Source organism: Ochotona curzoniae, unplaced genomic scaffold (assembly GCF_017591425.1).
Source record: "Ochotona curzoniae isolate NIBS_2020 unplaced genomic scaffold, NIBS_Ocur_1.0 scaffold_3223, whole genome shotgun sequence".
Classification (NCBI taxonomy): Eukaryota; Metazoa; Chordata; class Mammalia; order Lagomorpha; family Ochotonidae; genus Ochotona; species Ochotona curzoniae.
In genome coordinates, this window is record NW_024467108.1 from 10,842,426 (window position 1) to 10,860,735 (window position 18,310).

Consider the following 18,310-nt stretch of genomic DNA (forward strand, 5'->3'; position numbering starts at 1 on the left):
TGTGTGTGTCCCTAAAAGGTTTTGATCCTACTCTGTTTGTTATCCTAGAAAAGTTCTTCTGAAGAAAGGTCTCAGTGTAAGCTCTGCTTGAAAGAAGCCAACCCCTTGGAAATGGGGACAGCTCAGCCATTTATTAATGTCAAATATGCAGCCTGCATGAATTAGTCAGCTTGTCTTTTGGAAGCCATACAGAAAAGTCCTCCTGCACCTGCTTTCTGAGTTTCCTGACACTTCTGGCTTGAACAACAGCAGTAATTGCCATCAGAAAGTTTAAAAGAAGAAGAAGAAACGATAACCACATTCTACTTTCTAAATAGCTGAGCCTTGAATCTTTACAAAATGCTTACTAAAGTCTCACCAGTGATCACAAGCGTTAAGCTTGTTTAGAAGTGAAAGGCAAAACAGAGTCATTTTTCCCAAATTGGCAGAATCTAATCAAATTACTACAAAACTCACCTTGGAAACAAAGAAAAATGGAGCAGGAGAAGGCCAGATTTCTTATTGGCAGTACCACAGTGGCAAATATCCCAGAATAAGAACAGCTGCCAAGTGGAAGACAGAAAATGAAAGAACTTTCTAAAAACAGCAAAGTTCAGTGCAGATGCATTCTGCGAGGGTAGCTTTATAAGTATCACACAGGTATAAGGTCCAGCCTTTTTCTTTATTTATGGCACAATTCAAGATCAGAAAATCACATGAAAAAGAAATGGCACTCATTTCTTGGATTGGCATCAGACATCCTTCCTACCAGCTGCGATGACATCATTTCAATCTATCTTTTACTTTTCCTATTCATAGGACAGGGATTGGGCACTTGCAGACAGGCCAAAGTGGTTTCAGCCTCAAATTCAAGGGGACATCCCTACTCGTGGAGAAACAAAGTGGGCCCCTCCCAGTAGGAAAGGCTGTCAGGAAATCTCCATTGTGAAGGTCACTGATGGTGTGGGGGAGGGCAGTCACAGAGATCCTTCCTGGAGATGCCGCAAAAACAGTGGGGGCCTGGGAAATCGGTCTCTTCTATTGAAGCCCACTAAATCTAATGATAAAAAAGGGGCAGTTATTATATGTACAAAACCAAAAATGAACAGGAATGTGGGTGGAAGTGAACATACAAGCAAAAAACTGAAAATGATCAGAAGTTGCTCAGTGTTGCCTTTGCAAGCTGCCATAGAACTCTTGGATCCACCGCTTCATGTATTTAACTTCCAAGGTGCGGGCTAACAGGACAGACTTGGGATCGAATGCGTTGTTGGCTCGCAGATCTAGATGATGGGCTCCATCCAAGATGGTGATCGCAATCAGGGTGTCTGAGATGTCTTTGGTGACTCCACCTCCTGACCAGGGGTCTAGCTCACCATTGCTGCAAATAAGGAAAAGACAAAAAACTAAGATTGCTAGTTTTTCATATTTATATTCAAATAAGATAGCAGAGGCAAACTATAGGCACAATACTTTAACTTATAAACTTATAACCAAGGGGATTCGATTTGAGGATGTGTCATAAGGCAAGCATATATCATATGCTTCAAACAGTTTTTATAATATTTCTGCAAAGAAAATCTATCTATCTATCTAGCTAGCTAGCATCTACGCAAAGAAGACTGAAGTTGGTCCTCACCCCCGTGAATTAACCTAGACAGTACTTGGACTCGAAATTCAAAAGCTTGAAGTATCACCCCAGCTTCATCATCCAAAAACAAGTTATCTGACTCAGTTTCCTTATCTGTAAAATGAGATAACACTCTATAAGATTGAATAACGACTACACCATGGTATATATGAAAGAATTTCATTAACACAAAGTGCCAGACATATGGAAGTCCCTTATTAATGCTGGCTTCCTTGTTCCTAGGCCCCAACTAACTACCCAAAGCACTAAGGAAAAAAAAAAGGAAATTCAGATTTTTGTTGTTGTTGTTGTTTAATATGGTACAGGACTTTGGGAAACAGTGAGGCAGAACTGAAAGACTGTTCCCGGGATCTGGAATCAGATAATGTGGGCTTCATTAAAAAAAAATCTTCATTTTACCTTAGCTTTAAAGTTAAGGTTATTAGCTTTGGCTGGTTTGCATAACACATTTCAGAATAACAGGCTCAGTCACTGAAGCAGATTATTTAATTTAGATGAGATTTTAAAAAGTGTAATCACAAGCAGCATCCATTTTTAACAGTTTTGTTGAGATAAAATGCACCCATTTAAAATGTACAACTTGGGAGGCTGGCACAACAGCTCAACTGGCTAGTCCCCCACCTCCAAATGCTGCATCCCATAATGGGTGCCGGTTCATGTCCCAGATGCTCCACTCCCCTGTCTGTGGCCTAGGAAAGCACTCAGGATGGCCCAAACCTTGGAAACCTGCATCCACATGGGAGACCCAGAAGATGCTCCTGCCTCCTGCCTTCGGATTGGCTCAGCCTTGGCCTTTGTGGACATCCAGCCAGTGGATGGAAGATCTTACTCTCTGTCTCTCCTTCTCTTTCTAAATCTGCCTTTCCAATGAAAATAAATAAACCCTTTTAAAAAAATAAGATGCACAACCTAATGGCATTTTATATAATCAGAACTGTATAACTGTACCATCACAATTTGAGAACATTCTCATGATCTCCAAAAGAAATTTATTATCCCCAGCCCTACCCACTCTGTCATTCAACTCAAGACAATCACTAATCTACTTTCTATCTCTACAGTTACCTATTCCAGAAAACTTGAATACATGGCATTAAATAATAGGTGGATTTTTGTGACTAATTTCTTTCATTGAACATGTTTTCCAGTTTCATCCATGTTATAGTATGAATCAATACATCATTCCTCTTTATCAACAAATAACATTCCATTGCATAGATGTATCACATATCATTTATCTATTTATCAGTTGATATAAACTTGTCTTGTTATATACCTTTGGGCTACTGCAAATATTGCTCCTCTGAACATTCATGCAGCAGTTTTTGTGTGGGTACATGCTTGCTTTTTCTTGAGTGCATAAATAGGAAAAAATTGCTGGAACATTTGATAACTTTTGGATAACTTAACTGCTAGGCTGCTTTCCAAAAGCAGCTGCACTCTTTACATTCCTAGCAGAAAAACAGAAAGGTTCCAGTTTCCCGGGTGAAAGGGTATCTCACTACGACTTTGATCTGCATTTCCCAAGACTAAGGGGCATTGAAAATTTTTTCATATGTTGCGACAATTTGTATATCCTCTTTAGAAAAATATATATTCAAATGTTTGCACGTTTTAACTAGGTTATATATCTTTTTTGAGTATACTATATACATATTCTAGATACAACTCATTATCTGACATGATTTGCAAATATCTTCTCTTTTTGTAGTCTGCCTTCCAACTTTCTTAATAGTAACAACATCTGCAGCACAAAAGGTTTTCATTTTGGTGAAGTCAAATTTATCGTTTATTTTGTTGCTTTGGAGATTGTATGTAAGAAATTAGTCTAACAGACAGCCATAAGGATAGATTATTAAACTTTCCTCTAAGTTTATAGGTCTTTAACTTATTTTGCATTAAAATTTTTGTATGGAACAAAATACAAGGCTATCCTCATTCTTGGACTAATTGGTGTCTAGTTTTCCCAGCATTGTTTGCAAACAAAATAAAACAAAACATTATTTTCTACAATGAATTATTGGTGTACTCTTGTTGGAAATCAACTGATGACATACCATAAGGGTTGAGTTCCAGACTACCCTCCTTTCCACTATATGTCTATCCTTACGCTATTATCACACTGTATATTGTACCTTCGTAAAGAGTTTGAAATCAGGAAGTATAAATTCTTTATAGTTGTTCTTTCATTTCAAGGTTATTTTGGTTGTTCCCTCAATTTCTATATGAATTTTAAGACCAGTTTATCAAATTCTGTTAAAAATATAGTTGATATTTTGACAGGGACTGCATTGCATCTATAGATCAATCAGTCTGCCTCTGAGGTTTTAGCTCCTGTTATTCCCTTCCTCACTCAGTACTAGCCATACTGTACTCCTTATCTACCTGTAGAACATGCGGGGGACACTTAATCCTTCAAAGCTTTTCCCTTGCCTGTCCACTTGCGGAGTACTCCTACCCATCTAGCCTCACAACTAGCACCTTTACTTCTCCAGATCACTTTTATTTTTTAAAAAATTATTATTTTTATTCAAAAGGCAAAGTCATACAAAGAGAGAAAGGAAAAGAAAGAGAGAAACAGACAGAGAAAGACTTGGTTCACTCCCCTTCTGGGCCAGGTGGAAGCCAGGAGCCCGAAGATCTTCCAAGTCTCCCACATGGGATCAGGGACCCAAGGCCTTGAGCTATCCTCCAGCGCTTTCCCAGGCCATAAGGAGGGATCTGGATCAGAAATGGAGCAGCTGGGACATGAACTGGTGCCCATATGGGATACTGGCACTTGCACGTGGAGCATTAGCCAGTTGAGCATCACACTGAACTACCACCTCACCCCGCCCCAGATCACTTTTCAACAGATATTGGTAGGGTCTGTCTTGATCAATGTAAACATCAAACCCTCATCCCTGCTCCTGACACTTCCCAGCCCCTTTGCCAGGTTATCTTTTTCTCCTTAACATGTATATACAAGTTTATAGGTGGTATTACCTATTTCTCAAACTGGAACTCCACCAAGGGAAAGATTTTCATTTTATTTCTTACTAAATCCTCAATTCTTACAACAAACATTTATTGAAAGAATGAACACCAAAAAAATGAATGCATACCAAATGTAAGTCTCTAGTTTATGACCTTATACTGGATCCCCGGCATAGAGATCTATAAATACATGTATGCAAGTTCATGGACATTGTAAATCACTTCAGCACTTTGTACATGGAAAAGCAGAGCTGATTCAAATGACAAATTTAAGCACTAACTTATAATGACCTTCAGCTGTGTATAGTAATGAATGAACAGTAAACCAAATCAGCATTTCTCTTAAGTTTTATATCCTTACTAAGTTGTACAATTCTGGGTAAAACATCTATGAGCCTTAACTATCATGTATATTACAGGGGGAAAAAAGCATTTTTAAAAGAAAATAATGCCCCTTTACTGATATTGTGAGACCCAAACTAATAATATACCTGGAAGTAAAGTATAAATTATAAAATAGTGCACAAATATACAGAATTACAATTATTATTCTGTGAGCATGAGAAGTGTTGATACCTCTTAGAGGTAAATCAATCATGAAAACATACGTGAAAGCATTTTGCAAAAAACTGGCCAGAATATAAATTTAATCAGAATTTTCCAGGTAAACTACCTGAGTAAACCAAACATTAAGTATGCATTTGAAATACAATATTAGAGGGCTGGCTTTGTGGTACAGCTGGCTAAACTCTCAAACTCTTCAGTTTAACCCACTGCATCACAACACAATTGTTTTTCATTTTTCTTTTATTGTTTTTTAAGATTTATTTTATGTTTATTTGAAAGGCACAGGTACAGAAAGAAGGAGAGACAGAGAGCTCTTTCTTCTGGTGGTTCATTCCCCAAATTCCCTCCAGACTGGAGCTTAGAGCAGAAGCCAGGAGCTTCATCCAGCTCTCCTAGATGGGTTCACAGACCCAAGCACTCGAGCCATCCTCTGCCTCTTTTCCCAGGCCATAAGCAGAGAGCCGGATCAAAAGTAGAGCAGCCAGGTTATGAACCTGCACCCATCTGGTATGCCAGTGCCACAGGCAGGGGCTTAGTTCACCAACCAAGGTGCCAGCTCCAAAAAATATAATTCTAAATTCTTTTCCATTATCACCATACTTCTCTTAAAAAAAAAATCAATAGGGGAGCCAGTGTTGTGGCATAACTGATTAGGCCACTGCCTACAGTTGCTGGCATTCCATATGGGAGCTGGTTCAAGTATAAGGTGCTGCACTTTGATCCAGCTTCCTACTGATGCATCTGGGAAGGAAGCAGAAAATGGCCAGAGTGTTTGGACCCCTACACCCATAAGAGTGACTCAGATGAAGCTTCAGGCTCCTGCCTTTGGCCTGGCCCAGTCCCGGTTGTTGTGGCCATTTGGGTAGTAAACCAGCCATCAGGTGAAATATCCCTTTCTCCCCGCACCGCCCCCCGCCCCCCGTAACCAACTTTTAAATAAATAAAACTTTTTAAAAATCAATTCAATTACAGTCAATCAACCACCTCAGCTATATGTTGGCAGTGAAATACTGGGCAAACGGAGACTCTATGATGGACTATGTCAGTCAGTGGATTCTTCAACGGCTTCATCGTGCTTGGAGTGGCAAGATTGGCAGTGATTCATAACTGGTGAACTATCAAAACCACTTGAGTGAGACCCTCGGAGGATGCCCCACATCTGGGACTTTGGGTGGGTGGGAGACTGGTGGGGCTTCTCCCTCAATATTCCCCTTTACCTCAGATACATGAAGGAAACAATATGGAAATAATAGTCTTACCCATTTTCCTGTAGCCCCTGAACCTTTTTACTCTAATTAACTATGAAAGATTGTCAAAAATATAACTTAAAAATGGGGAAAAATCAATTCAATTACACCTTAAGAACATAATTCTTTTAAAACACTCCAAAGAGGTACTTTTTAAAAATATAATTAAGAACAAAAGGGATAATTTCCCTGCAAAGCATGAATGTTAGTTTGCAACTACCAGATAAATTTTTAAAGTAAGCTACACAAGGAAATAGATTTCCTTAAGTGAATGAACAGCCTTTATCACTGTTAAAATTCAACAAGCCCAGTCCAGATAGAAAACTCTCCATTATTTGCAAAACAAAAAGGCTACCCCAACAGCCACATAATAAGCAAACTGCATTTGATTTAAAAGGTCATCTGAAACTTTCTAGTGACTTAGCAACAGTGTTTGGAGTTGCTGAGAGACCCAGGATGCACACCGCCTTGATTTTCTTGGTCCTGAACGTGTGAAAACTAAACCAAGCATTGAGGAATCAACAAAACAAACCCCAAAAAACTGGCTTTCCTGAGAGGTGCTTGATTCTTGAGTAAAATTCCCACCTTGCAGACTCATTTATTCACTGACAATAATTAATCCTTCTAAGGAATTATGTTAAATTAATCAGTTCCACAGGGAACCCTTTTTGGACTTACATAGAAATAACTGAGATGACTGTGGTAAAACAATGTTTATACACAGGAGGAGAGGACAAGAGAACCAACAAACCTTGTAGGATTTCAAAAATAGGAGAAATGAGACTTTTAACAGCTACTATTTATTAAAGTCGCATCCATTCATCAGATGTTCACTAGAAACCTCCTCTGTGCTTGGCACTGAGGTCGGCCCAGGGGATTCAGCAATGAATAAGATGAACAAAAACTGCTGCTTGTAAGGTGCTAACTTCCACGGGAATTTACCTCCTTGAAATAAGCTTCTTGGTCATTATTTCTAAGTTACATGAATTGTCAATCTGCCAAAGACTACCCAGCTAATAAGGTGAAGAGGTAGGACAGTCCAAAGTTTTGGTGACATCAGAGTTGAAGGTCTTCACTAGCAAAGCTCCAAAAATTACAGATTGGACTTTACCAAAAAAAGCACATTAGTGTAAGGCAACCTGAACAAAAAGTTTCTATCTGGCTGCCTGGACATTTTCTAGTACATCAATCAGAAATATTTTACAGTTGGTAACCACTGAGCACACAAAGCAGAAATACCCAAGGCTATTCCTTTATTTTATGCATGTGCTTTCTTCATGAAAGGAGGATAAGTTTGAATTTTTAAATATACAGAAATTGTTTATATTGCATTTTTCATATCTAGCAGTCTTCAAAAAAAATCTCTTGTTGAGATCTTGGGGAAATTATAGTAATTATTTGCTGTCTTACCAGCTGACAATCCCAACGTTCAAGTCAAAACATGGACATTTCAAAGTCATAGCCAGATACAATAGAAAATCTAGTTAGTGAACTCTGATGCAAACCAGGATCAACTCTGCAATTTCCTAAGATGTAGCATAACGAAGAAAAACAAACATGGGCTTTTTGTTCAGACAGGCCAAGCTTTTAATCATTAAAACAAAGTTGCATAGGCTTTGGCAAGGGACTGAATACAGCGACCTGTAATTTCCTCCTTGGTAATAAAGGAACTATTACCACTACTTCACAGGGTTGTTGTCAGCATTCAACTAAATAACTTATTTACAGCATATTCTGCAGTACTTAGGGCAAAACAAAGTGAACACTCCACAAGTTCTGTACAAACACTGAAAATGTTTAATTATCATTAATAATCACAGTTAACAATAACAATACAAGTTGAGAACAAGAGATAATGCTTAATGTTTGTATTGGTAAAGGTTTTTAAAAATAATTTAATTTTATTGCTGTTGCGATTATAAGCCTCTAAGTACAAGAAAAATAGAGCATATAAAATTTTCTCATTTCAGCATCCTTTGTCTTTCACAAAGAATGGGAAAACATGATGCATTATTACTGTTATTGTTCTGTTTTTGTTTATGTTTTGAAAGGAAAGGAGACAAAAGAAACCTCCCATCCATTGTTTCACTCCCCAAATTGCTTGTACCAGCTAGGGCTGGGCCAAGCTAGAGCCAGGAGCCTGGAATGTAGTCCAAATCTTCCAGGTGGGTGGCAGAGCCCTAATTATTTGAGCCATCACTACAGCCTCTGATTAGCTGAACGCTGGAATTGGAAACAGAGGTAATACTTGAACCCAGGCACTCTCATGCAGGTATTTCAAGAAGCATCTAAACCAACCCCTACAGTGTATTCTAGATTGTTTCACCATCCAGTATTTTCCTGGTTCAATTTTCTAAGGTAGTAAACAAATGTATGCATTGCACAGTTTCTCTTGGACCAGTAAAGACTCACCTAAAAATTATATTTGAGTGTGAACTGATGTTTTTGCCTCCATACAAGGTAGTGATCCAGGAGGGCCTTGGTCTCACACCCCATTGTTTAAAACATTCATCAGAAAACTCTTCCAAGTTCCACAGATGAAGTTCAAACATGTCATCAATACCATTAGTACAAAAGGGCATGACCATTTCTGTACAGGCCTAAAAAAGAAAACCAAGAAAGGATCCAAAAAAAAAAAAAAAAAAGTCACAAAGAGATTAAATAAGTTACCCAAGGTTATACAGCTAATTAATAGTAAAACCAGGGTTTGAACTCAAGCAATTTAGTTTCAGAACTACTTTAATATCACATAATTTTTTGTCACCTACCCATACAAAGGATTGGCTGAGAAGTCACAGAAATTAGGACTATCTGGTTTTCTTTGTAAACTCCTTTATTTTATAGCATCACATTTAACCCTTACAACAACTCTGTAATATATTACTAATACTATTAGCCCCATTATATGAATGAAGGAACAGAAGCATAGAGGACCAAATTAAACACTCCTTCTTGTATATATATTCCAATCAGAAAGCTTCCTTTATAAGATTGGTCAGTATCTAAACACTCCTGATGTTTCCACAAAAATGTTTCTTTTGTGAGACTTACCAAGATCTATTGCAATATTAATTTAACTAGTTATCTTTCTCATCAGTGTATATTTATAAATATACACTGTAAAAAAAAAGATCACCTTTTATTTATTATTGATTGTATCTTTGAAGCCAAGAAAAGTGTCAGCCACATAGTGTGCACTCAAAATATATGAGTGCATGTCAAAAAGTTTGTGAAAAAATGAAATTAAAAGATATTTGGTGTTGACTAAGTACACGAGAGAAGATATAAAGAAATCTGTTTGGGTTCTTGCCATGTAAAATAGCAGAGCCCAGAATTCTCTTCAGTTAAAGTGAATAAAATCTTGGGTACTCTCTATTACAGAACAATTTTTATCAGTGAAAAGAAGCTTCACTTGGAGAAATTATAGATTCACACTTACCTGATAGCTCCAGCCCAGGGATCCAAGATTGCTGGTTGCTGTCTCTGAAATATTCAGGCATTTTGCATGGCCTGAATAATTGTGATACACATTCAGAGCTTGGAAAACATTCTGCAGCAGCCGTGAATCGGATACATTGGGATCTTTCAAATACTGGCACACTACCTTTCATTTTTAAGACATAAGCAAATGAAGAATCAGAATATAAATATGCAAGTGCTGTTTAATAACACAAAGAAAAATGTTTTTGATCATAAAACACTTAAGCTTTTAAGTGTATCACGTAACAATTACTTCCCAGGTTACAGAAATAAATCAAAGTCACTTGTGTGGAATGTAAAGGCCCTTCCATCTACCATTCCAGGCTTCTCTTTGAAGCCATTCCCTGCCAGACCAAGCACTTACCTTCCACTCCATCCCCGGAATGCTTTCCTCATTCTTACCCTGCACCAATGCCTAGGAAAACCAATATTCAGTTCTAATATCATTCTCTTCTCTGAGGCCATTCTTGCCTGTATCTCAAGTCAGGAAGAACAAACCACTCTCAACTTAATGCCCCATTATATCCTGCCTGTATCTGTTTATCCAAGTTCCTTGAATGCTCTGCTGTAGCATTTGCCTCCAGAACACCTCCCTTGGCACTCAGCAAGATTATCTAGGAGGAACTAACTACTAAATGAATTAGTAAAATTGTATGAAGACACAAAACTCAGTCTTCCCAAAAGGCAGCACAAAACTAGAGTAGATACACAAAAAGCAGAGTTACATTCAAGCCCAGCATGGTAGATGAGGCAGGGTGACAATGCAAGCTGGGCAGGGGGCAGGGGAGGAGGAAGAACTGATGTGTAAGCGGCCTCAGACTCAGAAAGGAACACCAGCTAGCAAGTAAGTGTGACTCACATGCTGGCATCAGATCCCCTCTTAGAGCTAGAACACTGGGCCTCTGTCAGCCAAAGAAAAGGAGTCCCCATGTATAGCCATCTCTGCAAAGAGCAGTTACTGTTGCTCTTTGAAAGACACAAGTGTGGCTGGAGACCAGCATCAGTTGACAGTGTTTGGATTTTGGCAGTCCCAGTTACACAAAGAGAACATCGTGATCAGAAATTTGCCCTGTGCAGATAGAAATTCCATGTCCAGATTCAAGCCCATCCTCATTGTCCTCTGTAAGGTCAGATCACCTGCAGAGTCCACAGTCCAATTCTGAGCTCCAAACCTTAAGAAGGTTGTTGATGCACATCAGAAAATCCAAAGGGAGCAATCAAGGTGGGGAGATGGGACACTGAAGAACAATGCAAGCAACCCTAAAGTTGGTCATTTATTTCACTCCCAATTTTCACACAAAGCTACAATTAATATCTTACAGCCAGATCTTTACAGACAGAGGTATTTCACAAAGTTTGTCAAAAAATGGAACTAAAACGGAAGCTTATTTTGATGTACTTTGGCTTGTTTTTTGTTTTGAAAGGCAGGAGAGCCAGAAAGATCTCTTATTCACTGGTTGATTCCCCCAAGTGCCTGCAACAACAGCAAGGGTGGGTCAGGGTGAAACTAGGAAGTGGAAACGACATCCAGGTCTCCTGTGTGGATGACAGGGACCCAATTACTTGAGTCATTACCTGTTGACCCCCAGGACGCAGGAATCCAAGGGGATCAGGATTCAAGTCCTGGTCCGCAGATACGGGATTTGGCATCATAAGGGGTGTCCTAACTGGTGTGCTAAACACCTGTCCCAGATAAGTTTATTTCTGGGCAAGAAAAAAATTTTTAAATCGATGCATAGTTCTTTCATAACACATATTTTCAATGAATTTTTCAAAGAGCAATTTTATATCCTTAACTGTTTACTTGGGATAAATTCAGAGAGATTACTGGTTCAAAGGAAATAAATATCAAATTGCCTTATGGAAAACAAGTACCTGTTTATAATTCACTAGTGTGTCACAGGAGGCATGAAAAATATCACTGGAGTGGGTTTCAGGACGGGGAGTCTTGCTTGGATCCTGACTCCAGCCACCACGTGCACATGGTGAGCTGACCCCAGGCCTGCCTGGGCTTGGGGGTTGCTCCCTTTGGGGTGAGTGCACCGAGGGGGGAAGTCTCCGTGACTGGGTAGGTCCGGAGCCCACCCATCACCCTCATTGGGCAGTGAATGGGATTGGGGAGGGGTGCGACCTTGGGCCTGGGGGTTTAAACTTCCAGCAGCCTCCTAGCTGCTGGTGGGCCTCAGGATGGGGTGTCTTGCTCGGATCCTGACTCCAACCACCACGTGCACGTGTAAGCTGTCCCTGGGTGGCCAGTGCACCATTTGCCCCCAGGCTCCGCCTGCTGGCTGCCCAGCTGGGGAGCTCTGGGGTTTTAGTTCTTTGAATTGCTGCTTAGGTAGCTCCAGGTTGAACCCATTGTGCTTCTGGGATGTGAGTCAATCCTAAAGATTCCCAATGACAGTAACTCTTCCTTTCAAGAACTTGTAATCACATAACAATGCTAAGCACCGGACACCAGTTCATGCAAAAGTTAAGGCTCGGGGCTTGTCCAACAGGATATAATATTACCCGACATGATGATGGATCAGCAGACATGTCACATTAGGCCGGGCCATGACATTAACTAGCACTCGAGAACCATATCCAGGAGTAGATTCTGTGGGTGATGTGTGGGCCACACCCTGTGGAAATTCTAGCCCCATTGGTTAGTTCAAGAGTTGGGATGGTGATAGACTCAGCTAGGTGTGACCAAGGAGCCTGCCATCAATCACAAGTAAAGGAACCCCCAACAGTTTGGACTGGTCAGCGCAGCAGCACCCGAATGTGCATCCTGAATAGGGTGTGGGGCTGGGCTGGGCTGCAACATTCACCAGCTCATACACAGCCAAATGGAAAGCCAGACTGCGCCGGGTACTGGCCTAAAACCCATGGCATGTATGAGAACTGGGTCGGGGAGTGGATCAAGTGGAGGAACTTGGGAAACTCCCCTGGCGAGTCATAGCTCCCGCTGGTGAACATATGGTCCAGACCTGGGGGTCGGACAAGTTGGGCAAAGTAGCTTCAACAGTTGGCTAATGTGTAAATTGGTAATGGAATGGGATGTACTGGGCAGGACTGAGCAAACTTTAGCCTATAAGTGAACCTAGAAACCAGCATGGAGCACAGGTCATGCCGAGCTAGGCTCTTGCACCTACTGGTCTGCGTGAGCCAGGGACGCTAAGCCACAGTGTCTAAGGCAGAGGCCGGGACAGGTGAGGGGCTGAGCTAAGCTGAGAGCAACCACTGGCATGCACATGATCTATGGCTGGGAACAGGCCTAGTTGGGGAGCTAAAGAGACACCCTAACTGGGTTGAGGTTCCCACCAAGGGGCATGTGTGCTGGAATGGGGGTTGCGTTCTATTCAGGAAATGGTTTCAGTCTCCCTTGGCACTAGTGTGGACTGGACTGGATGTACCGGGCTGGGCCAGACCTCAACACCCTCTGGTGTCCTGGAGGACCAGAGTAGATGTGGGACGGACGCTAGGTCTCAACCCTTACTGAGCCATATGTGGGTATGGACAAACCATGGCTGGGCTGAAACATCCAACAGCAAGAACCAGTTTGGGTTGAAGGCCAGTCAGGAAAAGCCACTGTTCCTGCTAGGACAGGAGGTGGACTGAGTAGGGCTGGCTCATGGACTCCCTGGTATGTGCAAAATCCGGCATTGGGAGGGGTTCTGATGGAGGAGTCTGGGCAACTCCTCTGGTAGGATATAGTCCCTACAGGTAAGCGCAAGAAGCATGATAGGAAACAGCCTAGAATAGGCCATGGAAAGTGTTGCACTGGCACACATTTGGCAGGGGTCGGGGGAAGAATCAGTCTACGTCATCCTCTGGCAAATCCGAGCACCAGAACAGAGTGTGGGTCGAGCCAGGTTCGATTGCGACAAAAACCAGTGCACAATACGGAATGCCAAGGTGAGGTTGCCTGTACCGGTTGTGACTGCAGCACCAACCAGCATGCATGAGAACCAGAAAGGGAGAGGGTGGAGCCGGCAGGGGAAGTATGGGAGGGTCCCCTTGCCTGATAACTACTCCCACTGGAGACCGTGACTGGAATGGGGGCAGACCAGACTAAGCAGAGCTACAACACCTGTGTGCCTCATGTGGACTAGATCAGGGAAAAACCATGCTGGGCTGATTATTCCTACGGGTGCAAGCATATTAGAGTGGGTGAGGTTTGTTTGGGCTTAGCCACAGCATCAGCTGATAGAAGCTGGCATTGGGTGCTAGTTCTGTCAAGTCAAACCACAGAACTACCTGGAGAGTGCATAATCCGGGAGTGAGAGAGACCTGGAAGGGAAATAGTGGGCTCCTCCCTCTTGGGTTATCACTCCCACAGGAAGGCACAAAAACTTGGATGGGGGCTGGTGTGGCTAGACAGAGAGGCACTCAACAACATCTGTAAGGCCTGGATAGTTGAGCTGGTTAGATGGAACTAAGCTTTAATATCCATCAACATGTACAAGTGCCAAATGGGATGTGGGACAGATTAGACCAGTCTGCTACACATACTGGCAAACCATAGTAAGGGCAAGCCTGGTGGAGGTTATTGTGGGTCACTCTGACTAGGCTGCAGCTCCCACTGCTTTATGTGTAGGCTGAGTATGTGCTGGGCAGAACCAGGCTGGACTGCAACACCCATTGGTTCCAATGGAAGTCGGGAGTGAAAACAGAACCAACCCAGCAATTGCAACACCAGCTGATTGGGGCAATGGACTGTGCCAGGCCCTGTGCTTGCTATAACACACAGGAATCTGGTCTGGGAATACCTCAAAGTTCCTTTGGGGATCTCCCCAATCGAAATACCGGACTCAGAACCCTAACCAAGAAAAGACAGAAGACAGAACAAGTCAATCAACCACCTCAGCTATATGTTGGCAGTGAAATACTGGGCAAACGGAGACTCTATGATGGACTATGTCAGTCAGTGGATTCTTCAACGGCTTCATCGTGCTTGGAGTGGCAAGATTGGCAGTGATTCATAACTGGTGAACTATCAAAACCACTTGAGTGAGACCCTCGGAGGATGCCCCACATCTGGGACTTTGGGTGGGTGGGAGACTGGTGGGGCTTCTCCCTCAATATTCCCCTTTACCTCAGATACATGAAGGAAACAATATGGAAATAATAGTCTTACCCATTTTCCTGTAGCCCCTGAACCTTTTTACCCTAATTAACTATGAAAGATTGTCAAAAATATAATAAAAAATAAATTTAAAAAAAGAAATCTGTCACTGGAATTTTTTTGAAAAATATTTGCAAACTTATAATGGGAAAATTTTTTGAGTGGTTATAAAGTTCCTTTCTGGGGCCCTGCGCGGTGGCACAGTGGTTAAGGTCCTCACCTTGCATGCCTGGGATCCCATTTGGGCACCAATTCTAAACCCGGCGGCCCCACTTCCCATCCAGCTCCCTGCCTGTGGCCTGGGAAAGCAGTTGAGAATGGCCCAAAGCTTTGGGACCCTGCACCTGCGTGGGATACCCGGAAGAGGCTCTGTATTGCAGACCAGCATAGCATTGGCCATTGCGCTCACTTGGGGAGTGAATCATCGGACGGAAGATCTTCCTCTCTGTCTCTCCTCTTTTTATATCTGCCTTTCCAATAAAAATTTAAAAAATAAATAAATCTTTTTTTAAAAAAAGTTCCTTTCTGAATCAAGATTCCATAAATTCAAATATCATCCTGCAGCCTATCAATGTGTATGTACTTCCCTAACAGTTCTGGTAATTACTGAATAAAAAAACTAGCAAGACCTCAGCACTACTCCCATGCTTATTCCAAAACTATAGGAGACATCTACACACTTTTATCAAAGATGTAGATACATAAAATATGTAAAAATTGAGCTCAATCATTATGAATTTACCATATTTACAAGTCAAACATAGTCAAATACTGGCAAATTTGGTTCGATCTCTGGTAATATTTCAACTGGTAATTTGCAGATCGTGTTGAGGCAAAGTACTTGGCTTGTTGATTATTTCCACCCAAGAGTGTGAATCAATCAGATAAGGAAACAGTCCCTGAAAACCACCTCTATTCAAAACAGTCAACATCCAGGAAAAGGACGGACAGGAACAGGATGGAGTTCATGGTTCCGGGTTCAGCCTGACCTGGTATTAGCTGTTGTGACTTGAGAGTAAACCAGCGGACTGGAGCTCTCTCCCTCTCTCTTCCTCTCATTCTGTCTTTCAAATAAATAAATAAATCCTCAAAATATGCATTACTGAGGAAGTCCTGTACCATTAGTTTCTACTTATTTTGGTGGACACAGGCCAACAGCTTCTTCTGAACACTTTCTACACAAGGAATATCATTCCTGCTTATGCCATAAGTGCACTAGAATGAGAATCACTGGGACTGCAAGGGTCAACACAATGGAATTCCTTGAGGCCAAGTCTCTGCCCTATGATGACCCAGGGAGCAATACAGAAGGACTGTTTCCATTTCAGGGAGGAGAAGGCAAGCTCAGAGAACTCTGACTATAGATAACACAACAGAAAACTGTATAGAGATGCTAAACTCAGATTTTGACGATAGGTTTCTGGCATAAAACATTGCAATGTAGCAGGCAAAGCCACTATCTGTGGCACCAGCATGCGAGTCCTAGCTACTCCACTTTCAATCCAGTTTCCTGCTAATGTGCCTGGGAACACAGTCCAAGTCCTTGGACATCTGTACCCACAGGGGAGACCCAAAGGAAGCTCGTGGCAGCCGGCTTCGGACAGCCCCAGCTCTAGCGTTTATAGATACTTGGGGAATGAACCAGTGGATGGAAGATATCTATTTCTGTTTCTCTACCTTTCAAAACAATTTTTTTAAGTTTTTTAAAGTTTTCCTTCTCTTTTTTTTCAAGATTTATTTACTTTTATTGGTAATTCAGATATATATAGAGGAGGAGGAGAGACAGAAAGGAAGATATTCTGTCCACTGATTCACTCCCCAAGCAGCCACAATGGCCAGAGCTAAGATGATCCAAAGCCAGGAGCCAGGAGCCTCTTCCACATGGGTGCAGGGTCCCAAGACTTTGGGCCATCCTCGACTGCTTTTCAGGCCACAAGCAGGGAGCTCGATGGGAAGAGGAACCACTGGAATGTGAACCAGCACCCACATGGGATACCAGCAAATGCAAGATGAGGACCCTAACCACCAGGCTACTGCATTGGGCCCAAGTTTTTCCTTCTCTTAAAACATTATTATATTGTTATCTAACTAGTACTAACTTAGTGCTAACTATACATAAGAGCCTATGAAACACAACAATACTAATAAGCATTGTAACTGTTGTCATCCCTATTTTGCAAATGAAGAAACAGCGGAGAGGTTATGAAACTTGTCCAAAGCTGCACAGCAAGCAAGTGGCGCAGCTGAGATTCTAATGCAGCTTCCACCTAAAACACTACACTACATATTCTCAATGTTGAAAGCTAACGTGCAAGAAAAAATTACAACACAAGCTGCCTAAGTATGTCTGTCGTCTTATGCTCCATTCACCTTTTAAATAAACGTTCTGATTCTTAAAATAGCTTCCTATTTTTCTGTTTGTGTAAGGTAAAAAGTAAAAAGGTGTTTTGCAGCAATATAAAATCATAAAACATTTTTAAGATTGTATTTAGAATTTTATATTGGTATTTTAAAACTGTATTTAAACTTTTGACTAACAAATAATATCTGCAGATTTTTAGGGGGTATAGTGCAACATTTTAACACATATACACACAGCATATCCTGGTCATACCAGGCCACTTGTTTTTCTATTTCCTTATCTTTGTGTTTGGAGTCAGTTGCAGTCTACCAAGTTCCATATGCAACAGTAAAAACAAAAGGGTCAAGTGGCAGAGTAAACGAGGTTCAAGTATCAGTACTTGAAATGGACAGGCATAATTCGCTGTTTCTTTCAATAAAGGTAAACTTCCAGGAAACACTTAAAAAGAGCGTTAGAAAGTCCACTTCAATAATTCTTGTTTAAAGGGTATTGAAACAGTGGAGACAGTGCAACATTCAGCCAACTTCAGTAACAATCTCATCAGATCTACACCCAAATATTTAGGCTCTGCCCTCTGACCCCAACATATATATATATATATATATATATATACATATATATATATATAAAAAACTAAAGACAATGATTTGTTTGAAAGTTTTAAGTGTCCCAACCTATGAAGATAAGCATTTGAATAAAAGAAAGAAAAGTGGGAGGCAAGAAAAAAAGTTTTTAAAAAGATAGGTTAAAAAAAAAGATCAATCTCCTTTCAGAGAGCATAGTCCATCCACATTAGAGAAAGGATTAAGCAGATACATTCAGCTTTTCTAACAGATTCTCTTTCTCTAAGACTTCAATACCCCTCTCACACTCACTCAGATAATCACATTAGTTTTGTCAGTAAAAGCTCCCTTTCATAGAATGCACCTAAACCGCTT

General features: G+C 41.1%; 1 protein-coding gene across 3 annotated transcripts in view; it reads right to left on the bottom strand.

Moving 5' to 3' along the window:
• Positions 1-642: 642 nt before the first annotated feature.
• Positions 643-18,310, bottom strand: part of LOC121145332 (prolylcarboxypeptidase) — a 67,492-nt gene continuing 49,824 nt past the window's right edge. For 2 of the 3 annotated variants that reach the window (XM_040964062.1, XM_040964061.1), the window contains exons 8-10: positions 9,860-10,024; positions 8,833-9,020; positions 643-1,360 (exon numbers count right to left, since the gene is read on the bottom strand). In XM_040964062.1, coding sequence (XP_040819996.1) covers positions 1,144-1,360; positions 8,833-9,020; positions 9,860-10,024 — 570 coding nt within the window. In that variant the 3' untranslated portion in view covers positions 643-1,143. Of the gene's footprint in view, positions 1,361-7,771; positions 7,783-8,818; positions 9,021-9,859; positions 10,025-18,310 lie in introns of those variants that run through there. The other variant, XM_040964063.1, reaches the window with a different exon arrangement.